Source organism: Oxyura jamaicensis, chromosome 15 (genome assembly GCF_011077185.1).
Source record: "Oxyura jamaicensis isolate SHBP4307 breed ruddy duck chromosome 15, BPBGC_Ojam_1.0, whole genome shotgun sequence".
Classification (NCBI taxonomy): Eukaryota; Metazoa; Chordata; class Aves; order Anseriformes; family Anatidae; genus Oxyura; species Oxyura jamaicensis.
The window spans coordinates 4,298,910-4,317,540 of NC_048907.1; the positions used below are offsets into that span (position 1 = coordinate 4,298,910).

General features: G+C 54.9%; 2 protein-coding genes across 2 annotated transcripts; both read right to left on the reverse strand.

Annotated features, from left to right (window-relative positions):
- Nucleotides 1–2,051: 2,051 nt before the first annotated feature.
- SLC7A4 (solute carrier family 7 member 4) lies at nt 2,052–8,984 on the reverse strand. Its single transcript, XM_035340306.1, has 5 exons — nt 8,887–8,984; nt 6,822–7,872; nt 6,029–6,705; nt 5,046–5,154; nt 2,052–4,096 (listed from the first exon to the last, which is right to left on the reverse strand). The coding sequence occupies exons 2-5, from the start codon at nt 7,801–7,803 to the stop codon at nt 3,903–3,905; spliced, it is 1,962 nt and encodes a 653-aa protein (XP_035196197.1). The 5' UTR covers nt 7,804–7,872; nt 8,887–8,984; the 3' UTR covers nt 2,052–3,902.
- A 4,134-nt stretch (nt 8,985–13,118) lies between these two features.
- Nucleotides 13,119–18,229, reverse strand: LOC118174732 (protein DGCR6). Its single transcript, XM_035340319.1, has 5 exons — nt 18,064–18,229; nt 17,823–17,983; nt 17,410–17,510; nt 15,978–16,118; nt 13,119–14,103 (listed from the first exon to the last, which is right to left on the reverse strand). The coding sequence occupies exons 1-5, from the start codon at nt 18,180–18,182 to the stop codon at nt 14,020–14,022; spliced, it is 606 nt and encodes a 201-aa protein (XP_035196210.1). The 5' UTR covers nt 18,183–18,229; the 3' UTR covers nt 13,119–14,019.
- Between the last annotated feature and the right edge of the window lie 402 nt (nt 18,230–18,631).

Consider the following 18,631-nt stretch of genomic DNA (forward strand, 5'->3'; position numbering starts at 1 on the left):
AGGTTGGAGACAATGGTTGCTGTATGAAGGGGAGCCTCTGTGATGCGACCGTGTTGTACATGCACTCACTTAGACGAATGGAATGAAAATGTCTGCACCATGTGGCGAGATGGGGAAGAGCTGAGGCCCAAATGCAGCCTCGTTTGAGGAGCTGCTGAGATGCAGGCTGCTGAAACACTTCCAAAATGCAAGCACAAGCCTTCTGCAATGCATCGGGTACCCCTGTGCTCAGCATGCCAACTGCTTGCGTTGGTTGCCAGCACTTTGTGGATGGACAAGGGGGACAAAGCCACCCGCGGTTTGTGCCACCTATTTCAATGCCCTGCCTTTCTCATGCCCACAGAAGAAGCAGGTTTGCTGCTGTTAGGAATGAAGCGTGGTGCTTACCTCATCCTCTGGCTGTGTTTGTTGGAGGAGGAGGGGAAGCTCGTATGGAATAACAAGAGGATTACTTACAGCCAGCCTTAAATGAGCCCTGCAGCTTGTCTGTGCTGCTTGCAGAGCTGCGCTGGGGGCTGGGAAGTGACTTAACCAGGGCATTGAGCCACTGTGTATCCTGGGCACCAGCCCAGCACCCTCTTTCAGCATCTGGGGCTCCCCTTCCCTTCCCACCAGTGTGGACAGGGCTCAGGTCTGTAGCTGGGTCAGTGCCTGCTTATTTCAACCTGCTGGCTGTGGTTACGCTGTCTCTGAAGGAGCGCTGGGATGCACCTGCGACTTGCTTTGCTGTGTTGCTTCCCTGCTACTCCCCAGCCCAGGCAGCCCAAGTCACTGTGGCTGCGTGGGCAGCAGAGCGAGCCTGTTTACTGCAGCTTCCAACATTCATCAGAGCAGTCCCTTTCAGTCATCTCTGGACATGGCTTCAGCAGTGTCTTCTCCCTGGCTGCTGCCTCTGCTGCAAGTGGGGATGATCGCCCAAGGATCACGTCAGCCCTCTGAGCAGAGCCTGGCCCAGGACACGTGCTGGAACTGCTTATGCCCCACGACCTCTAAAGCCCTTTCAGGTTGCCACAGCCCTGGCACTGGTCCTTATATCTGACCTACGTGCTTCACTCTGATACATTTGCATTAGACTGATTTACATGAACTCCAGCTAGGTTTTTGTTTTCCAACCTGCCCGGGTCATGTGTATGGGAATACAGAAGGGGAGCTGACATCGCTTCCAGCTGATGGCCATGTGCTGAACCCCACTGAAGGTGCTTGCCTGGCCGCAATTAACATCTCAGAGTGCTGTTGACATGCTTTGGTTTAGATTTTTCTCCTGCTGATACAATTTTAGGATCATTGTGGGAGGGCTCCGATGGCGTCAGTAGCTGCTGACAAAAAAACAGGCTTTGCTGGTCTTGAGCATAATTAGGTAGACAATTTAAAATCAATTAATACATGTTCTGCTTCTGTCCAGGACACACTAGCACAATAGGATGTTGTATGGGACAGATGAACTGACCAATTCTGTAATCCTGTGTTAAAAAAAAAAAAATAACCAAAAAAATGAATGTGCTCAAGAGGGCATACTCTCCTCCCAGGCTGCCACTAATTATGTTTTGATCCTTTAATTCTCTGCCAGCTGCATCATCCACGTCACTCCCTGGGCTGGCTTGCCCAGCCCATGCTAGTGTGCAGTCCCCACAGCCACGCTTGGTTTTTATGGATCAGCACAACAGTAACTGTAAGCTCTCTGCCTTTTTACAAATAAACATTTTTAACTTGGTTAAATAGCAACGGTTTAGGGGCTCCTTTGGCAACACTTGGGTCATCATGGCAGATGAAGCTGTGGGATCTGCTGCCCATGCAGGGTGAGCTCAGCCTGCCACCCCTGAGCATATTTCACGGTGCGACAGTACCTTTCTTACAAAAGAGAACAGAAAATTGATTCAAATGTCAGCATTTTCTGCTCTGCCAGTTCTACTTCTTTCCGGGTCAGGCAAACCTGTGCCAGGCTCCCTCGCTGATATCTTACTGTGGTTCTGTCTGCTGGCCTTTATCTTGAAGACAATAGATTTATAGGGGAGATTAAGAAGGAACAATTGATAAGGAGCCTTAAAGCTATCTGCCTCCCCAGCTAGCTGCTGAATATTTATTTTTTAAAAAATGAAGAGTGACTTTCTTATCGGGGAAAGGAACTTCCCTAGTGAACGATGGTAAGGCTGGGGCCAGACAGGCTATCTTGTGACTTGCTTTTTAATTCACATTATTTACACTGGTTCACAAGTTCTCTCATCAGCTCACGTCATTACTTTTGGCAGCATTAAAGACTCTGCCATGTGCCAGGACGCTTCCCTGCTCAGCACTGTCCTTGCAGCTGACAAAGGGGTTCAGGCTCTCACAGGTGGTGCAGACCTCCCCTTGCCCAAGCTTCTGGGGGCTTTCCTGCTGGGGGAGCAGCTTCCAGAGGTGGGCTATGGGGGACATACAGCACACAGACGCAGAGCCATTGCAGAACCAGTATTTATGAGGGTGACTGAGTCAGCCCATTGCTCACAAGCCACTACACAGAGGTGCCAAGCAGGGCTGCAGCACGGTGGGGACACAGCAGCCCCCCCCACGGCAGCCACAGGGCAGGGTCCAGGCAGCAGCAACAGCGCAGGGGGCAAGCAGGACATGGGCAGGGCCAGCAGATTTGGAGGGGGGGGGTCACTGAGGAGCCATCAGATTGCACAGAGCTCCTGCACCCCTGGGCGTAATGGGATGAACAATGGGAACCAGCTCCCTGCCAGGGCACGGCTGACCCCACAGGGGGATGCAGGGGATGCTGCACGCCCACCATACAGCAGGGCAGGCATGCTGGAGGCCTCGCAGTTCAGCAGCCTCTTTTGAAACAAGCCAAAACCCCGCTACCTCCTGCTTCAGGCAGGGATTGCCCAGCACAGCATCCTTGCTAGGGCAGCCCCAGCAGCACTGCCAGGTGGGTGCTGGGACCACCAACACCAATACCACTGCTCAGGGACACGTGCAGGGCAGGGGCTGCCACCAAAGAGCACCCACAGAGTCCTTCCTGAGCCACCAGGAGCCAGGAAAGGGCAGTGCCTGTGCCCATGCAGGTGATGGTGCGGAATGAGCTGCTGGAGCGCAGAGGAAGAGGGGAGCTGGGAGGCTCCCGGGGAGGCTGCTGGCACCTCAGAGGACAAGGTCCTGAGCGCCCAGCCCTCCTGCAGGGCCAGACAAAAGTCTGGCTTGACAGGACCTTGCAGCTGGGCTCCCAGTCTGCCTGGTGCAGCCGCCAGCATACAGCACACCCCAAACCAGCTGGCAGCAGCAGCTGGGAAGAGGCAGCAGGGCTCCTACGATGCAAGCCACACTGGCTTTCCCATGGCCCTGTCTCTGAAGGAGGTGCCTGCACCCTGCCACAGCCCTTCTCCAGCTCATGTGTCCCCAGCTGCTCCTTGCAGCCCGCAGCCCTAGCATTTCATGAGAGCAGCCCCTGGAGAGGTGGGGGCAGCCAAGGGGACAGCCAGCTCCTGCTGGCAGCACAGGGCTGCAGCAAGAACCAGGATGAGGCCTGGGATGGGCAGCACTGGGCTGTCTGGCCCAGCCCCGGTGTCCCTGGCTGTGCAGGGCTGCGGGGACAGGCCAGCAGAAGGGAGATTTGCTGCACGGCACCTGGGTGCGTGCAGGGGAAGGTGGCAAGTATGAGGCTCCCTGTGGGCACGGCAGGCACTAGGTTTTGGGGGCCAAGAGCCATGTCTCCAGGGCTGGGCATGGAGGCAGCCAGCCCCCCATACTCTGCAGTAAGCGCACGGGGAAGGGCGAGTGTCCCCATGCCCTCCCTGGACGGAGCCACACACCCAGGCGGCCCTTGCTGGCCAGGGGGCCAGGCAGAGGGGGGGTCCCTGGCTTTGTCGTGGGGTGGGGGCAGGCGCTTCCAGAGCTGTGGTCACCCAGCTGCCCCCTCCCCTGGGGCGTCATCTCTTGGCCTCATCGGTGTCCGTGTCTGGCAGCCCAGCAGCGGGCTGGGGGCTGGGCTGGACCGCTTGCACCGTCTCCTCCAGGCTGCCACTGGGGAACACCACGTAGTGGGCGCTGACACGCTGCAGCTGGGGCTCCCGCAGGTTCTCCTTGCTGTGCCAGATGCCGTAGCCGAAGTAGACAAGCAGGCCTGCAGAAGGAAACAGAGAGCGGTGGCCCCAGCAGAGGAGGAGGAAGGCCCAAAGCGGCAGGCACAGATGTGGCCGGCATCCTGATGGAGCAGCGTGAGCCACAGCACAGGGGCTCTGGATCTGCCCTCTCCCCCCTGGCCTTCTCATGAAGCCCCAGGACCTTTGGCCAGGACCATCACTAGCCCAGGTGGTGCCCCCCACTCCCAGGTAAGCCAGTGCCGTGCCCACTGTCTGGGCAGACACAAGCCTGGTGGCCCAGTCCCAACAGTGCTCAAGCTGCTGGGCCCTGTGCTGGACACATCTAAAAATGTCAGGGGGACCTGGAGGCAGATTGGGCCAAGATATTCTGGGAATTCTCCTTGCACAAGTGGAGGAAACTGGGATTTCCCCTGTCCAGAGATGACTCTGGGCACTCCCACATGCTGAAGGACCGATGCAGAAGATTTCTGCTGGATGCGACAGGGGATGCTTAAAGCAGCTGAGCGCAGGAGGGAAATGATCGATCCTGCAGCACATTATGGCAAGGAGAGCACACCTGGTCCACAGAACTCCCTTGGGTCCCTGACAGACTTTCCAAGCCCCAGTGAGCCACCACAGCGGTGAGGAGTGGCTCTGGTCCAGGGCTTATGTGGGGGATCCAAACTGGAGCAGGAACCAGAGAGGGCCAGGGAGAGGCTGGAAGGGGACCCCTCGCACCTCTGAAGGGGAACCAAAAGCAGGAAAGGGTACGATGCACTTTGTAAAGCCACCCCGGGGCAGGGAGGAGAACAGCTGCCAAAGCCAGGGGCAGCTGCTGAGGGGAGCACAGACTGAGGGCAGCCTGGCCAGGCCGGGAGCAGGGAGGTCACTGCTGCCCTGCTCCCGCTCCCCAGAGCCACACCAGGCCCTCCCCTCTCCCCAGAAGGGAGCACGGGTTCCCAGGGATTGTACTGCCGTGAGAGCACTCACCTAAGATGAGCCAGACCGTGAAGCGAAGCCACGTCACGTAGCTGAGCTTCAGCATGAGATAGATATTGAGGACGATGCTCAGTGCTGGGGACAGGGGCACCAGGGGGATCTGCAAGAGAACCAGAGCCGTCAGTGAGAGACCTGCCAGGAACAGACACAGCTGCTGTGCTGTAGGACCGGGTCCTTGTCCTTACAACCACAGAGACAAAACGATGCTGGCAAGGAAATGTGGGGAACAACAGCGTGTACATGGTTGCTGGGGCTTTCTGAGAACCTTTTTTCCCTGGCTGCATGCCAGGCTGGCAGGGTAGGCAGGGGCACAAGGACCAAACCAGACCCAGTGCAAGCCAGAGACAACATGGTCCTTGCTAGGCAACACAGGCAGGGAGCAACAGATGCCTGGACTGTTCGCGAGGCAGGGGTACCTGGGATGGGCAGGAGGAGAGCCAGGACCTGCAGAGGACTTGGGGAGGAAATGCTGGAAGGCAGCAGTGACCCTCAAGGGCAGGGTGTGCTGCTCCCCATCAAACAGACAGGGAGGACACCCATCCCAGCACAACCTGGGCACATCTGCTCCCAGCACGTGGCCACCACCACAGGAAGGATGCATTTGCCCAAACCATGCCAGGGATGCTCTCAGTGGAGGGCTTATGTGTTCCACAGGGGACAGGACCTCCCCAGTACCACCTTGATGCTGCAGTCCGGTATCACGTGTCTCACAGCCTCATGTCCTCCGTGCCTCAGCGTCCCTCCAGAGTCACTGCTCTGCCTCTCCCAACTCCACCCGCTCCCACGCCCTCTGTCCCCTGCACACCAGGTGACGCTGCTGGCAGCAACACCCCACGCACTGTGCTCACTGACACCCTGCTCCTCCTGCCTCTTCCTCGGCAGCTGCAGTGCTTTCACCAGATCGGGGTGACCGCAGCCTCTCAAGGGTCCAGCAGCGCTGCTCACACCCTGCCTCGGTCCCAGCCCAAACGTACCTGGAAGGTCTGCGTGCTGCGCTGCTGCTCGTGCACCCAGATGAGGAGGAGGCTGAGCAGGAAACCCAGGCTGAAGAGGACCAGCAGCAGGGAGTAACTCCAGGTGGGCAGGTGGAGGTGGGTGTTGCCAAACACCAAGATGGAGCAGAGGCAGACGGCAGACACCATCAGGGTCACCACAGCCACCGTGACCACCTCGCCTGGGTAGAAGTCGCTGAGGAACTCCAGGTAGGGCTCGAAAGCTGCCTTCAGCTGCCCCGGCTCCCGGTGCTCTTTGCTCTTGTCTCTATCCACCAGCTGGAGCTTGTCGGAGAAGGACTCGTACTCCTTCATCTCGCTGGTGGCGGGGCCCTCGCAGGGCTCGGGGCTGGGCCGGCTGCCAGCAGGCTGCGTGGGGGCGCCTGCCTTCTGCTGCTGGAAGCGCAGCACGATGATGCTGGCAGCCACAAAGGTGTAGGCAAGCAGCGTGCCGATGGACAGGAACTGCACCAGGGCCTCCAGGTCAAAGACGAGGGCCAGCAGGGCCATGAGGAACCCAAAGACCACGATGCCAATGACGGGCACCTGCGTGCGGGGGTGCACTCGGGAGAACACCTGGAAGAAGAGCCCGTCCTCGGCCATGGCATAGACAATGCGTGGCAGGGAGAAGAGGTTGCTCAGCAGGACCGTGTTCATTGCTGAGGGACAGGCAGAGAAAGGGAACCCACGTGAGATTGGGTGCATCGCCCAAACCACCCTGTCTCCCAGCCCCGGGTTTGCACACTCCCACCTCCACCAGCCGGTCCATACTCACCGCAGATGGAGCCAGTGGCCACCAGAAATCCCGCCCAGGAGTAGCCTCTCCTGTAAAACGCATCAGCCAGGGCAGAGTCAGGGTCCAGCGTGTGCCAGGGCACCATCAGTGTCAGCACCATGGACACAAGGATGTAGGCGCCGGTGGCCAACCCCAAGGAGAACGCTATGGCCCTGGGGACAGCCTTCTGCGGGTTCCTGGCTTCTTCACTGGAGGCTGCGATGACATCAAAGCCCACGAAGGCATAGAAGCAGGTGGCTGTGCCAGCCATGATGCCTGACAATCCGTATGGGGCAAAGCCTCCCTCCTGGGCACCCCAGTTCTTGGGCTGTGCGAGGACAAAGCCCATGATGAGAATGAAGAGGATGACGCCTATGCTGACAGCCGAGAAGACGTGGTTGAGCCAGGAGGACACTTTGGCCCCAAAGGAAATGAAGGCAGTGGCCACCAGCAGGATGGTGGCTGCCAGGAAGTCAGGGTAGTGGGCCAGGAAGGGAACCTGCCAGGTGCCGATGTGTGTCTCCGTGAAGTTCTTAATTTTGTGGTTGAAGATGGAGTCCAGGTAGCCGCTCCAGGCCCTGGCCACCGCTGCGCCCCCGATCATGTACTCCAGCAGCACGTTCCAGCCGATGAGAAACGCCCAAATCTCACCCACGGACACGTAGGTGAACATGTAGGCAGAGCCCGTCTTGGGTACCCGGGCCCCAAACTCGGCGTAGCAGAGAGCAGCCAGGAGTGAGGCAAAGCCAGCAATGATGAAAGAGACGATGACAGCGGGGCCAGCCATCTCCTTGGCTACAGTGCCTGTGAGGACGTACAGCCCAGAGCCCACCATGCCCCCAATGCCCAGTAGCGTCAAGTCGATGGTGGAAAGGCACCTGTTGAAGGACGTCTCCATCATGTCATCCTCTAAGGTCTTCACTCGGTTGAGTTTCTGGCAGAAGCGGGTCAGGTCCGCGGAGCGAGGCAGCCATCTCGCCATCCTGCAGGCACCGGGCCCTGCGCTCCGGCAGGACGAGGGCTCCACGGCAGCGACACCCTGCTCGGAGACCTAGCGGGGGAGCAGAAAGCCATGAGGAGCCCCAGCAGCAACAGCTCAGAAATGCTCGGGTCGCATTCTGCTGCAAAACCCTGCAGGGACTGCTCAGCCCCAGCGCCCTCTCCTCCACTGCCCGCGTCCTGCACCTTGGCCAAGCCCAGGAGAGCTGGGGACAGGGTAGAAAAGTCACCAAGCATGTTTCCCTGGATTTGGACCTGCCTGCTCCAAACACAGAGGGCGATGGGGTCAGCACCCAGCACCGCCCCATAGCCTCCTGCAGGGCCACTGGAGCCAGCCACCCATGCACGGCGACCAGCAACGTGCTGGTGAGGCAAGCAGAGGGGAATTGTAGCACCTCAAGGGCAGCGCTTCCCTGCCTTCCCTATTTGAAAATAGAGCTGTGCTAAAAAAAAAAAAAAAAGTCCAAACCAAGCAACCAAAGGGGTTTCTCTGATGCTTCCCCTGCACCTCACTCAGCATCTCCATTCCCAGGGGAAGCCCTGGCATGCCAGGAGCCCACCGAGGGGTTGTGCGGGCTCTGGCCCCCACAGCATCTCACTGCTTCCCCAGGGAAAGCCCAGGCACGACAAGGAGACGCAGCAGGAGGTACGGCGAGGCCGAGCACGGCAAAGTAAGGACGTGGCTGTCCTCTCCAGACCAGGAGCGATATCCAGCGGCTGGAACCATGCTGGCAGAGCAGGACACAGAGCTGGGGACCCTGTCAGCCCTTGCAGCTGGTCTGGCAGCCATCTGCTCTCCGCTTCCAGCTGCCCCCTGCACGAATCTCACCACCTAGGGCTGCCCGCCGGCCATCCCCAAGGCTTAGCGGGCCTGCCACGCTGTTGGGGCAGCAAAACCTCCCAGGCTGCAGCAAGGTCTCCCCGCCACCCCTAACCCACGGCTCGGTGGGGAACCAGGTCACACCCGCACCCACGGCGCTGCGGCCGGGGGCCGAGCGACGGCCCCGAGTCCCGGGCCGCCACCGGGGCCCTGCTTTAAACCCGGCCCCGCTCACCTGCGCCGTGCCTGCCGCGGGCGGCCCCTGCGCCCCCGGAGCTCCGCACGGCTCCGGGCCCCGCACCTGCTCCGATCCGATCCGTTCCGATCCGGCCCCGCCCGGTCCGGCCCCGCCCCGGTAGCGGGCGGGCCCCCGGCAGCGGGCGGTGGCGGAGGGAGCGCAGCGCACGGCCCGGCTCGGGGGTCGGTGCCGCCGTCCCCCATCATCCCCGCAGGGTGGGCGGCAGCGGGGGATGGAGCTGTTATCCCTGTTAAACCCCCCGGGCGACGAACGCGGTTGATGAAGCGAAGGGCTGAAACCCTGCTTTTTCTCCTCCCTCTGCTATCCACGGGGGAATCTGCCCCTGTCCCCATGCTCCGGAGTCCTTGGCCGGGAGGCTGGGACCATCCCCATGCTGGTCCCACGAAGGGGCAGGAGTAGGGGAAAGCAGCTGGAGGGGCTGCAGTGGCAGGTGGGTTCTGGACTAGGCAGTCCTGCTGCCAAGGGTGGAAAAAAGCAGTGCCTGCAGAAGAGCACAGAAACCCCAGGGAAAGAGTACTTGGAGCCCAGCAGAGAGACTGAGATGCGTGATTCTTCTTCTCCAGAACTGCTTCAACTCCTCCAGAACCAGCGTAAACCCTCTGCACCCTCACCCCCTGCAGCAAGGATCTTCCTAGCTCCACCGCCTGCCACACAAACAACCCTGTTCCACCTGAACCAGCTTCATGTAACAGTCCTTATATTTGAAGAGCGTGAAGTTCCTCTCCCATGGTTTAACTCAACCCTGAACCCTCCTGGGCACTGTTTTCAGCTGGAGGAACGGAGGTGGAAGCTGCTCCAGGCCTCTTATATCCCCACTGCCTTTCACAGAACCTTTTTCAGCTCTGCTGCACTCTTGGAATGAAGGGAGCAGTGTTTGGGTGTTGGTGCACCAGGGGCTTCATAGCAGCAAAATGTTTCTCATTTTCTTCTCTGCTCCCATCCTAATACTTCCTGATGCACCATTTGATGGGGACTGAGCATGAAAGCTCCTGTTTCTATGGACCTGTCAGTCTTCACCCCAAATACCCAGGGTGGTAACAGTTAACTTGGAGCCTGTCATTTGAAACCAAGTGCATAAATTCACTTCTACCCATGCTGAACATACCTCCTTCTTTGTAGAGGACCTTGCTATCCTCCTGTTCAGCTCAGCAAACTATAGAACAAAGCACCAGGAAATGGGCCTTGTCCCTTCCTATCACTGCTCATCGACCTTTCTCTAGCTCATGAGTAAACACAGGGCTGGCACAGCAGCTCTCCCCTTTGCTCACCTTCTGCCAAATGATCAGGGAGCTCAGTCCGCTCATGCATTCCCTCTCCACGCAGCTTCTGGCATGTGTTGAGACTTTGGCAGAACATAAGGCCCAGCTTCGTGGGTGGCTGAAGCCACCTGAGCTGCAACCAAAGGTGCAGAAAGCCCCCAGCCGTGTGTTCCTGTGGCACCTGTACGGCCGATTGAGAGCTCTGGGGCTGCACAGGAGCTGAGTCAGCTGAAATCCCATAATCTGTTTTAGCATTTCCAGCCAGATCAGCTCCTTTGGATTACTCTCACAAGATTTGACTCCAGCCCAAATACCATGGGCAGAAACACCGCCACTACAGAAACAGGGCCACAGCCAGCCCTGTATAGAACCATTAAGGTTGGAAAAGCCCTCGAAGCTCACCTGGTCCAACCACACCCCTACCAGCACTATCACCCGCTCAGCCCTGTCCCTAAGCACCACGTCCAACCTTTCCTTGAACACCCTCAGGGACGGTGACTCCACCACCTTCCTGGGCAACCTGTTCTCATGTCTTCTTTCTGAGAAGAAATGTCTCCTCATTTCCAAACTAAACCTCCCCTGGCGCAACTTGAGGCCATTCCTTCTAGTCCTATCACTAGTTACCTGTGAGGAGAGGCCGACCCCCAGCTCCCCACACTTTCCTTTCAGGCAGTTGCAGAGAGCAATGAGGTCTGCCCTGAGCCTCCTCTTCTCCAGACCAAACACCCCCAGCTCCCTCAGCAGCTCCTCACAGGACTCGTGTTCCAGGCCCTTCACCACCTTCGCAGCCCTTCTCTGGGCACGCTTCAGGGCCTCGATGTCTTTCTTGTAGTGAGGAGCCTGAACACAGTACTCGAGGTGCTGCTCACCAGCGCAGAGTACAGGTGGACGATCACCTCCTGGCCCTGCTGGCTGCACTGTTCCTGGCACAAGGCAGGATGCTGTTGGCCTTCTTGGCCACCTGGGCACACTGCTGGCTCATGTTCAGGCGAGCATCAAACAACAACCCCAGATCCTTTTCCTCTGCACAGCTTTCCAGACGCACTGCCTCAAGCCTGTAGCACTGCAGGGGTTATTGTGGCCAAAGTGCAGGACCAGTTTTTAACCCAGAGAAGAGTACCTGTCCAGGCCATGGGCTGCCAGCTTCTCCAGGAGAACACTGTGGGAGACCGTGTCAAAGGCTTTGCTGAAGTCTGGGTAGACTATGTCAACAGCCTTTCCCTCACCCACCAGGTGGGAAAGGCATCACCCTGTAGGAAGGTGTCACCCTCTAGTGACACAAATGCACTGATGTGGGGGGCTGGAGAGAGAGAAGGAAAACCTGCAGCTGAAAAAAAAAATGAATATCTGCATATTCTCAGCCTTATACCTCCTAGTAATGCTTCATGCAGGGGCTGACTAAGTTTTCCTCTATTGAAGCGGTGCTGATCAAATGCTCCCTCGATCACGAGCTATCCCAGATGATTTATTCTCTTAAAATCATCTTTTCAACCAATTAACCATGTCTGAGTGCTCTGCCACTCCCCACCTTGCTCAGAAAGCCTCTCTAAAGCACAACCTGAGGCAGACTGCAGACATGGAAAATTTCAGCTTGGATTGTTTGCCTGGCAGAGCCATACGCTGCTGAAACCAGATGGTGGGAGCATGAAGCCCTAGTGCTCCTGCTGGAGCTCTGCTGCCGTTGTCATGGTACCACTGGAGCAGCTCTCCAGGCGCTGATCATGGAATCATTAAGGTTGGAGAAGACCTCCCACATCATCTGGTCCAACCATTCTCCTACTGCCAGTATCACCCACCAAACCATGTTCTTAAGCACCAGAGAAAGCCAGCCTGGGACAGAGGGCAGCAACTCACACCTGCCATAGGCAGGGAACTCTGCTCCTCTCATCACAGGGCAGTGAAGCCTTGATATTTTAGCAGCTGAGTGCAGAGCTCCCAGCTGAGGGTCAAGCAGATACAAAATTCATGGTAATTCTCGGGGATTCTGCAATAGGGCAATTCCCACATCAATCTACCTTCCAGCTGGGGATTTTCCCCTGGGAGGTAGCAACCCCAGAAGAGATATACCTTCTGTCTCCAATCACGGAACTGCAGAAGCATGATCCTGTGGGGGGAAAGTCATGATGGATGTGGGAGCGTGCCTCAGCCCTGAATTTGCAAAAGCCTTTTTGCTTCTCACAGTGTTGCAGAAAATCAAAATGCTGTTGCCTGCTGATGTATGCAAATGCAACACTACCACCTCACCCTACTGAAAGACCACCCACAAAGTCTCCCAACAACTTTGCAGTTTCCTTACTTCAGTTGGGGATGGTCCCAGTTTTCTGAAAACCCCTATGGCTTCAGTGATCTGCTTTCATAAGAACCTAAGGGCTTCCAGAACTTTGAATAAGGGGTTAGTGACACAATTCCCAGCTTCAGCAATTAACAGCATTCTGTACCTTCTTATACTGCTTTCTGCTGCGAAAAGAGGTAGTAATAGTAAAGGATGCAGGCAATAGCAAACAGTAACACAAAGGCGAAGTCTCCCAAATACAATCCTTTGCTATAGGAAAGCTAGAGAACCCTTAAACAATGATCTTCGTGTAATCAAAGCCCTTCAACACACATTGGTAAAAGTCCTTGATCCATCACCAGCAGCTGCTCTGGCTTGAAGAGCTGTTCATCCATGAAGAAAAGAACTGCTTTCAGTCTCTGCCTTGCCCACCCCATTTCTTGTGAGCTCCCAACATTGCTTCAGGTGTGCAAGAAATGTGCTGGTGTCAGGTGATGTGCAATTCTTTTAACCAAGCTCTCAGCAAGTGCTCAGAGTCCTCCTGTGGACCAAGTCTGAGGGATGCAACCAAGAGTTAATCAGCTCAGCCCTAAAAGTTCTCAGAAACTCTCCAGCTCTCTAGCTTTAATCTAGTGAAGCCCCAAACCCATGCTTATCTAGAAAGGATGGAAAAACTGTGTGATTGCTAACATTTAAAAAGCTGCAGCCCCAGGAAGCTGTACATAATATTTTATTTATATTCATTTGGAAACTGTTTTGAAGTAACAAAGCAAAAGCTCTGAAGCCTTTTCTGCTATCTGACTCGGGTGGAAACACCACTGACATCACGTCACAGTCCAGTGCAGGGGGACAGAAGCCTCCCTTAATAAAACTCAGAGGAGAAGCCTATGCTGTAAACTGCCCAGATGCCTCTCTGTAAGGGGTCTGCCTGTTTAGGATACCATTTCTGGCTCAACACACACAAATGCATCTTCTTGTAGCTAAACATTTTTTTTTCCCCCCATCCACCAGCTATTTGCACACGAGGCTGCACCGGAAGGCCAATATGCTTTCCTTCCTGTCTGATAGGACAGCTACTCACTTCTTCCGTCCCTTATCAGAGACACTCATTCCTCCTTGACTCAGAAGAGGAGATCGTAATTTGGAGATGACAATGCTCACCAATTCAGCTTCACTCCCCTAGATAACAGAGAACATCCACACACCAGTGGTTTGTGTTTGCTGACTTGATGCCTACAATAGTCTCTCTCAACTTAGTAGAGTGCCTCACTGACACTGGCTGTGATGTGGCAGATTAAAGCCCTCTGTCATCTCTTGTCTTAGTGACACTTTGCAATGCCGCAGAAACTGCAACATGCATCTTGTTCCGAGCAGTGGAAAGGCATCTGAAGCGCTCCAGCTTCAGACTCTGTTCTGCTCTGGAGGTCTTCCCCCATCTCTAAAGGTTACCTAAGGGACACAGCTATTTCTTCTATAGCTGCAGACCAGTCGCCCCTTCCTGATATAATATAAAGCAAATGCATTAACAATCTATTCTTTAGAGGGAATTCAGAAGAAAATTCTGGAAAGTAAACAGCAGATTTGCTTGTTCAGGAGAAGGCCTTCTCTGACTCAGATTCCTTCTGCTGCAACTTCCGAATCAGTTCCAGTAAGTTCATCTGTAGAGTCAGCTCCTGTGAAAGAAAAAAGAAATTTTTGCAAGAATAAGATGATCCCATGCCCTTACGCAGGAAGCAGAAAGGACTAGTTTGTACCACCCACTCAAGAACGAGTAATCCTAAGGGAACAAAAGAAAAATCTTGCAGATGCAAAACAAGGGCTTAATCTTAACTGTTTCTACAAAACACAAGGCATTAATAACTTAAATCTGCTGCAAACTGTAGCTGCATCAGGAATCTCAGTACTTTACAAATTGTTATTGGTTAAAAAAGGTTCTTTCTTCTTGACAGTTGTTGAACAATAAATCCAGTGAGGGCTGTCAGGCTGGCCAGTTTTGAAGGTTTTCCCATTTCTACCACACAGCCTTCAGTGGAGGAGAGCAGCTGAGTCCCCTTGCACACATAGAGCCACACGCTCTGGGGGAGGTTCTCCAGATACGCACAGCTCCCCTCCATTGTTCTTGAACAGCAACTCCGGTGTCTGATCCTTTTGCAGGAGACAAGGGAAGGAAGCAGGAGGAAGCATTTTGTGTACTTTCCAACTGGTTTCTTCTCAGGTACATGCAACACACTGCTGTGTTGGTGTATACAATCCCCTCTTTCATTCTTCAAAAACTCCCTTTTCTGTGACTGCCACTGAGTTGAGATCACCATCTCCTATAATCACCAGCATCAGCTTATTGCTTCCTTATACTCCCCTTGCCATCTGCTTGTTCTTCACTCAAATTTATCTCACAAGCCATTTAGCAAATAGACTGTGTTACCCCTGCACATGGCAGGGTATCTAATTCAGTAAACCCTGGTGCTGTGACGCAGGCTTGTAGATGTTACATTATGGGAATAAAAACCTATTTTTGTAAATATATAAATATATCTCAACTGCATAAACAGGCAGTTTATATAACAGACTGGGAAAAACACATCTGCTGATGGACATGTATGGAGAACAACAGATCTCAGCAGTGATTTCTTGTATGATGGCAGCATTCAAAGATGCAAGTCAAGGTCTGGTTTACCAGCTATCATAAAGGCAAACGTAAATAAGAAACAGCAAATAGGAACCCTGGTAAGAGTTACTACTTACAAAAATAACATAAAAGGCAGGGGCAGGAGGGGAGACAAAGAGCTGCTTTCAGTTTGAGTAATAGTAGCATAGGAAAAAAAAAAAGGGGGACTTGTTCAAGGCTACACAACCGGGAATCATGTGAGTTTTAGAAAATGGCTGTTTAACTTAGTATAAGCCAACTTTTCTCTCTAGTAGGTTTTTATCAAAATTAAATTTAATCAGCTGAAAAATACAGCTAAGAATAGTCTGTTCCTGCATTCTCTGCAAACTTCAGCAGCATCATAATGAGATTTTGGCACTTTTAGTTTTCCATTCCTGTGGTGTTGGAAAACAGAAGAAAAAAAAAAGCGAGGCAAGTGCTCTCAAGTTTTAAGAGCACTGGAGAAACACAGACAAATTCTCTAATCACAGTCTGATACAACTATCTCCATAAGTCACAAGCAACAATTAATGAGATGCCTTATAAAAAAATAAGACTTACTGAAGTCTTATACAATCCTACTTATCCATTTATTTCAGTATTTCATGGACCCGTTCAAGAGTCACAGGACTGCAGGCTGTTGGCACAATGTTTCTTCCATCCACAGTGGGAAAAACACTGCAGAAGGTTGGGGATATTGCCCTCTCTAATGGGTTTCTGTTGCTTCGAACCCACTGCCTGGTCCGCCCAGAGCACACTATACATCAGCTGATGAGGCAAAGGACTGATCATTCTTCCTGAGCCAGCGATTCAGAATTCATTAATAGAGTAAGATTTTTTTTAAAAGTTGTTAGCACAAGAGCACTGCCAGATCTTACACTCGCTGCTTAAACACAAACCTACCTGTGGGTTGGTGGTGATGTAGAAGCCTGATACCCCAGCCTTCTCCAGAGTGCTCTGCTGGTCTATGACTTTTTGGTCCAGTTCCAAGACAATTTTCTCATCCATCATTCGCTGTTCATCTCGAATTCGTTGCTCCACAGCCTGAGATGATGATATGCAGCAGAAAAGTGGATTATTCACCTTCCTCATACATTTTCTCTTCTCTAAGTTTTTTACCAAAACCAAAGAGCCTCAGCACTCCAACTGTGGTGACCTAGACTCTTCCAAGGACAGTAGAGGGCAGCAAGCACGGCCTCAGATCTTACCTTGAGTGACTGCCATGCCTTATAGCAAGCTACCTCTCATGAAAGAGCAGGGAAACAGCTGGTACTAGCCTAGTTTATGTGCGTTTTGAGGCTAAAAAAAGAGACCATGAGCAACAGATCACAACCTGAATGACTTTGAGGAGCAGCAGGCTGTAGCTGAGTACTCCAGCAGCCCATGTGCTAAAGAAGTCCATAGTCCAACAAACACATATCCTTTGCAGCATTGATGATGCTGCAGGAAGACTTAAGGGAGTAATACAAGCCACAGAAAATCACCACAGACCCAGTTCAGATGCCTCCACGTTCTCTGAGCACAAACACATACAGAGCTGGAGCTTTACAGCAGCCTCAGTTCCCATTTAACAACTTAAGAAAACTAGCTACTTGTAATTTCCCTTACTTTAGTGATAAGATTGAGACAGTTTTATAACGCATAGGTAAGATGATGTTCAGACCCTTGGGACTGAATTTACCGCTCATGCTGAAGATCCTTTCTAGAAATGCCTTGAGAAACACTAAGAATCAATTTTTGTTTTTAGGTATCTTAGGTTATTTCTTCCTTATCAGTGTAACTAAGTAAAACATGAGTTTTGAGTGTTCTCTGCTTTCTCACTTTCTAACACATAATGGTAGATTTTATGCACGTTTATATTTTGCACCAACTTGCTGTCTATCCATATGCAGGCTCAAGCTTGTAATCTAGCAAACAGACTCATTAGCATATTGTGGAGAAGGCCTTGCTTTTTCTGAGCTGGTTCCTCAACTTCCATGACTGTCAGATCAGGTCTGGGCTCTAACTGCACTAGATGGCAATAGCCTGGGGCAATCACCTACTTCATCAGAAGGGACTGAAGGGTCAACGGGCAGAGCCAGAAAGAGGACCATCCAGCTGGAGTGGGGAGCCCAGGGGTCTGCAAGCATGGCCAGACAAGACGGCTGGCAGCTTCCAAGGCTTCAGGGAGGACTAGATAAACCCTTTGGAGGTGCCAAGGGCTGTGACGCCCCTGCACCAGCTCCTTGGGTGGGCCAGCTAGCAACAGCCTTGCAGCAAAAGAGCCATAAGCCCCTGGGAAGGAGACAACGTGAAGGGTACTGAGGGAAACTGTGCCCGCTTGCTCACCCCTTACCTCCATCTCCCGCTGCTGGGCGGCGCGGAGGAGCGGCAGGTTGTGCGGCCTGCAGCACTGCTGGGCCTCCTTGTGCCGGTGGAAGAGCTCCTGCTTCAGCCCTGCTTCGGAGACACGGTCAGGACCCACAGCTACCGCGCCCCCTCCTTCCCTCCCTCCTGCCCTGTCCCCACAGTGTCCCCACCGTGTCCCAGTGCCGCACCCTGAAGCCTGGCTTCCCAGCCTCCTTGTGCAGCCCCCTGGTGCCCCAGCCCCTCTCCTCAGCGACCCCCCCAGTGCACCCAGTTCCCCCAGCGCCTCCACCACCTACCCTCGAGTGCCACAGGGCTGTCCCCCGCTGTGTCCCCATCACCTCCCCCTTCGGTGTCACCCCCTTTCAGTGCCCCCCCCCCCCACGCCGGAGCCCCCCTGACCGCGGTGCTCGCTGTGCAGCTTGAGGCGCTGGCTGTAGAGGTTCTTCTCGGTGAGGTGCTGGATCTCCAGCAGCCCCTGCACGATCTCGAACACGGTCCCGTCCAGCAGCGCCAGCGCCAGGTCGCTCAGCGTCGTGTAGGAGAGCCGCTGCTGGCAGGAGCTGCCGGGGTGCGGTGCGGGTCGGTACCGCTACCGGAGCCGGTACCGCAGCCACCCTGTCCCCCCAACCCCTCCGCGCACCTGGGCAGCGCCTTCACGAGCGCCTGCAGCTCCGAGAGCAGCCGGTAGTGCCGCTCCTGCTGCCGGGACAGCTCCGCCGCCGCCGCCTCGTACCCGCCGCCGCCTCCGAACCGCTCCATGGCCCTCCTCGGCCCCGCTCCGCCCCCGGCCCCGGGCCCGGTCCCCAGCGCAGGCGCAAGCGGAGACGCGGGCGGAGCCTGGCGGGGCCTTCCCGGGGCCCTCCCGGGCTGCGAGGGCCGGGGGTGGCCGGAGGAGGCCGGAGGTCGGCCCCGCGCTGCCGGCGGCGGGCGGCCGCAGCCCCGCACCGCATCGGCACGGACGGGCACGGTGCCCGCGGTCCGGCTGCGCCCGCAGCTGGGGCAGCGGGGCAGGGGTGCAGCCAAGTGGCGGAGCTGCTTCAGTGAATCATAGGATCACAGAATATCCCCAGCTGGAAGGGACCCACGGGGATCACCGAGTCCAACCCCTGGCACCACACAGGTCTACCCCAAAATTCAGAGCATGTGTCTAAGTGCACAGTCCAAATACTTCTGAAATTCAGACGGGCTTGGTGCAGTGACTGCTTCCT

Bases quoted from the DNA above. Each gene is read 5' to 3' on its own strand.
- SLC7A4 (XM_035340306.1), bottom strand. From the start codon at position 7,803: ATGGCGAGATGGCTGCCTCGCTCCGCGGACCTGACCCGCTTCTGCCAG. The intron at 5,155-6,028 runs GTACGTTTGGGC...GTTCTCTTGCAG, and splicing joins GCAGCACGCAGACCTTCCAG to ATCCCCCTGGTGCCCCTGTC. The intron at 4,097-5,045 runs GTGAGTGCTCTC...TTCCTTCTGCAG, and splicing joins CACGGTCTGGCTCATCTTAG to GCCTGCTTGTCTACTTCGGC.
- LOC118174732 (XM_035340319.1), bottom strand. From the start codon at position 18,182: ATGGAGCGGTTCGGAGGCGGCGGCGGGTACGAGGCGGCGGCGGCGGAG. The intron at 17,984-18,063 runs GTGCGCGGAGGG...GCACCCCGGCAG, and splicing joins CTCGTGAAGGCGCTGCCCAG to CTCCTGCCAGCAGCGGCTCT. The intron at 14,104-15,977 runs GTAGGTTTGTGT...TTTCTTTCACAG, and splicing joins ACATCACCACCAACCCACAG to GAGCTGACTCTACAGATGAA.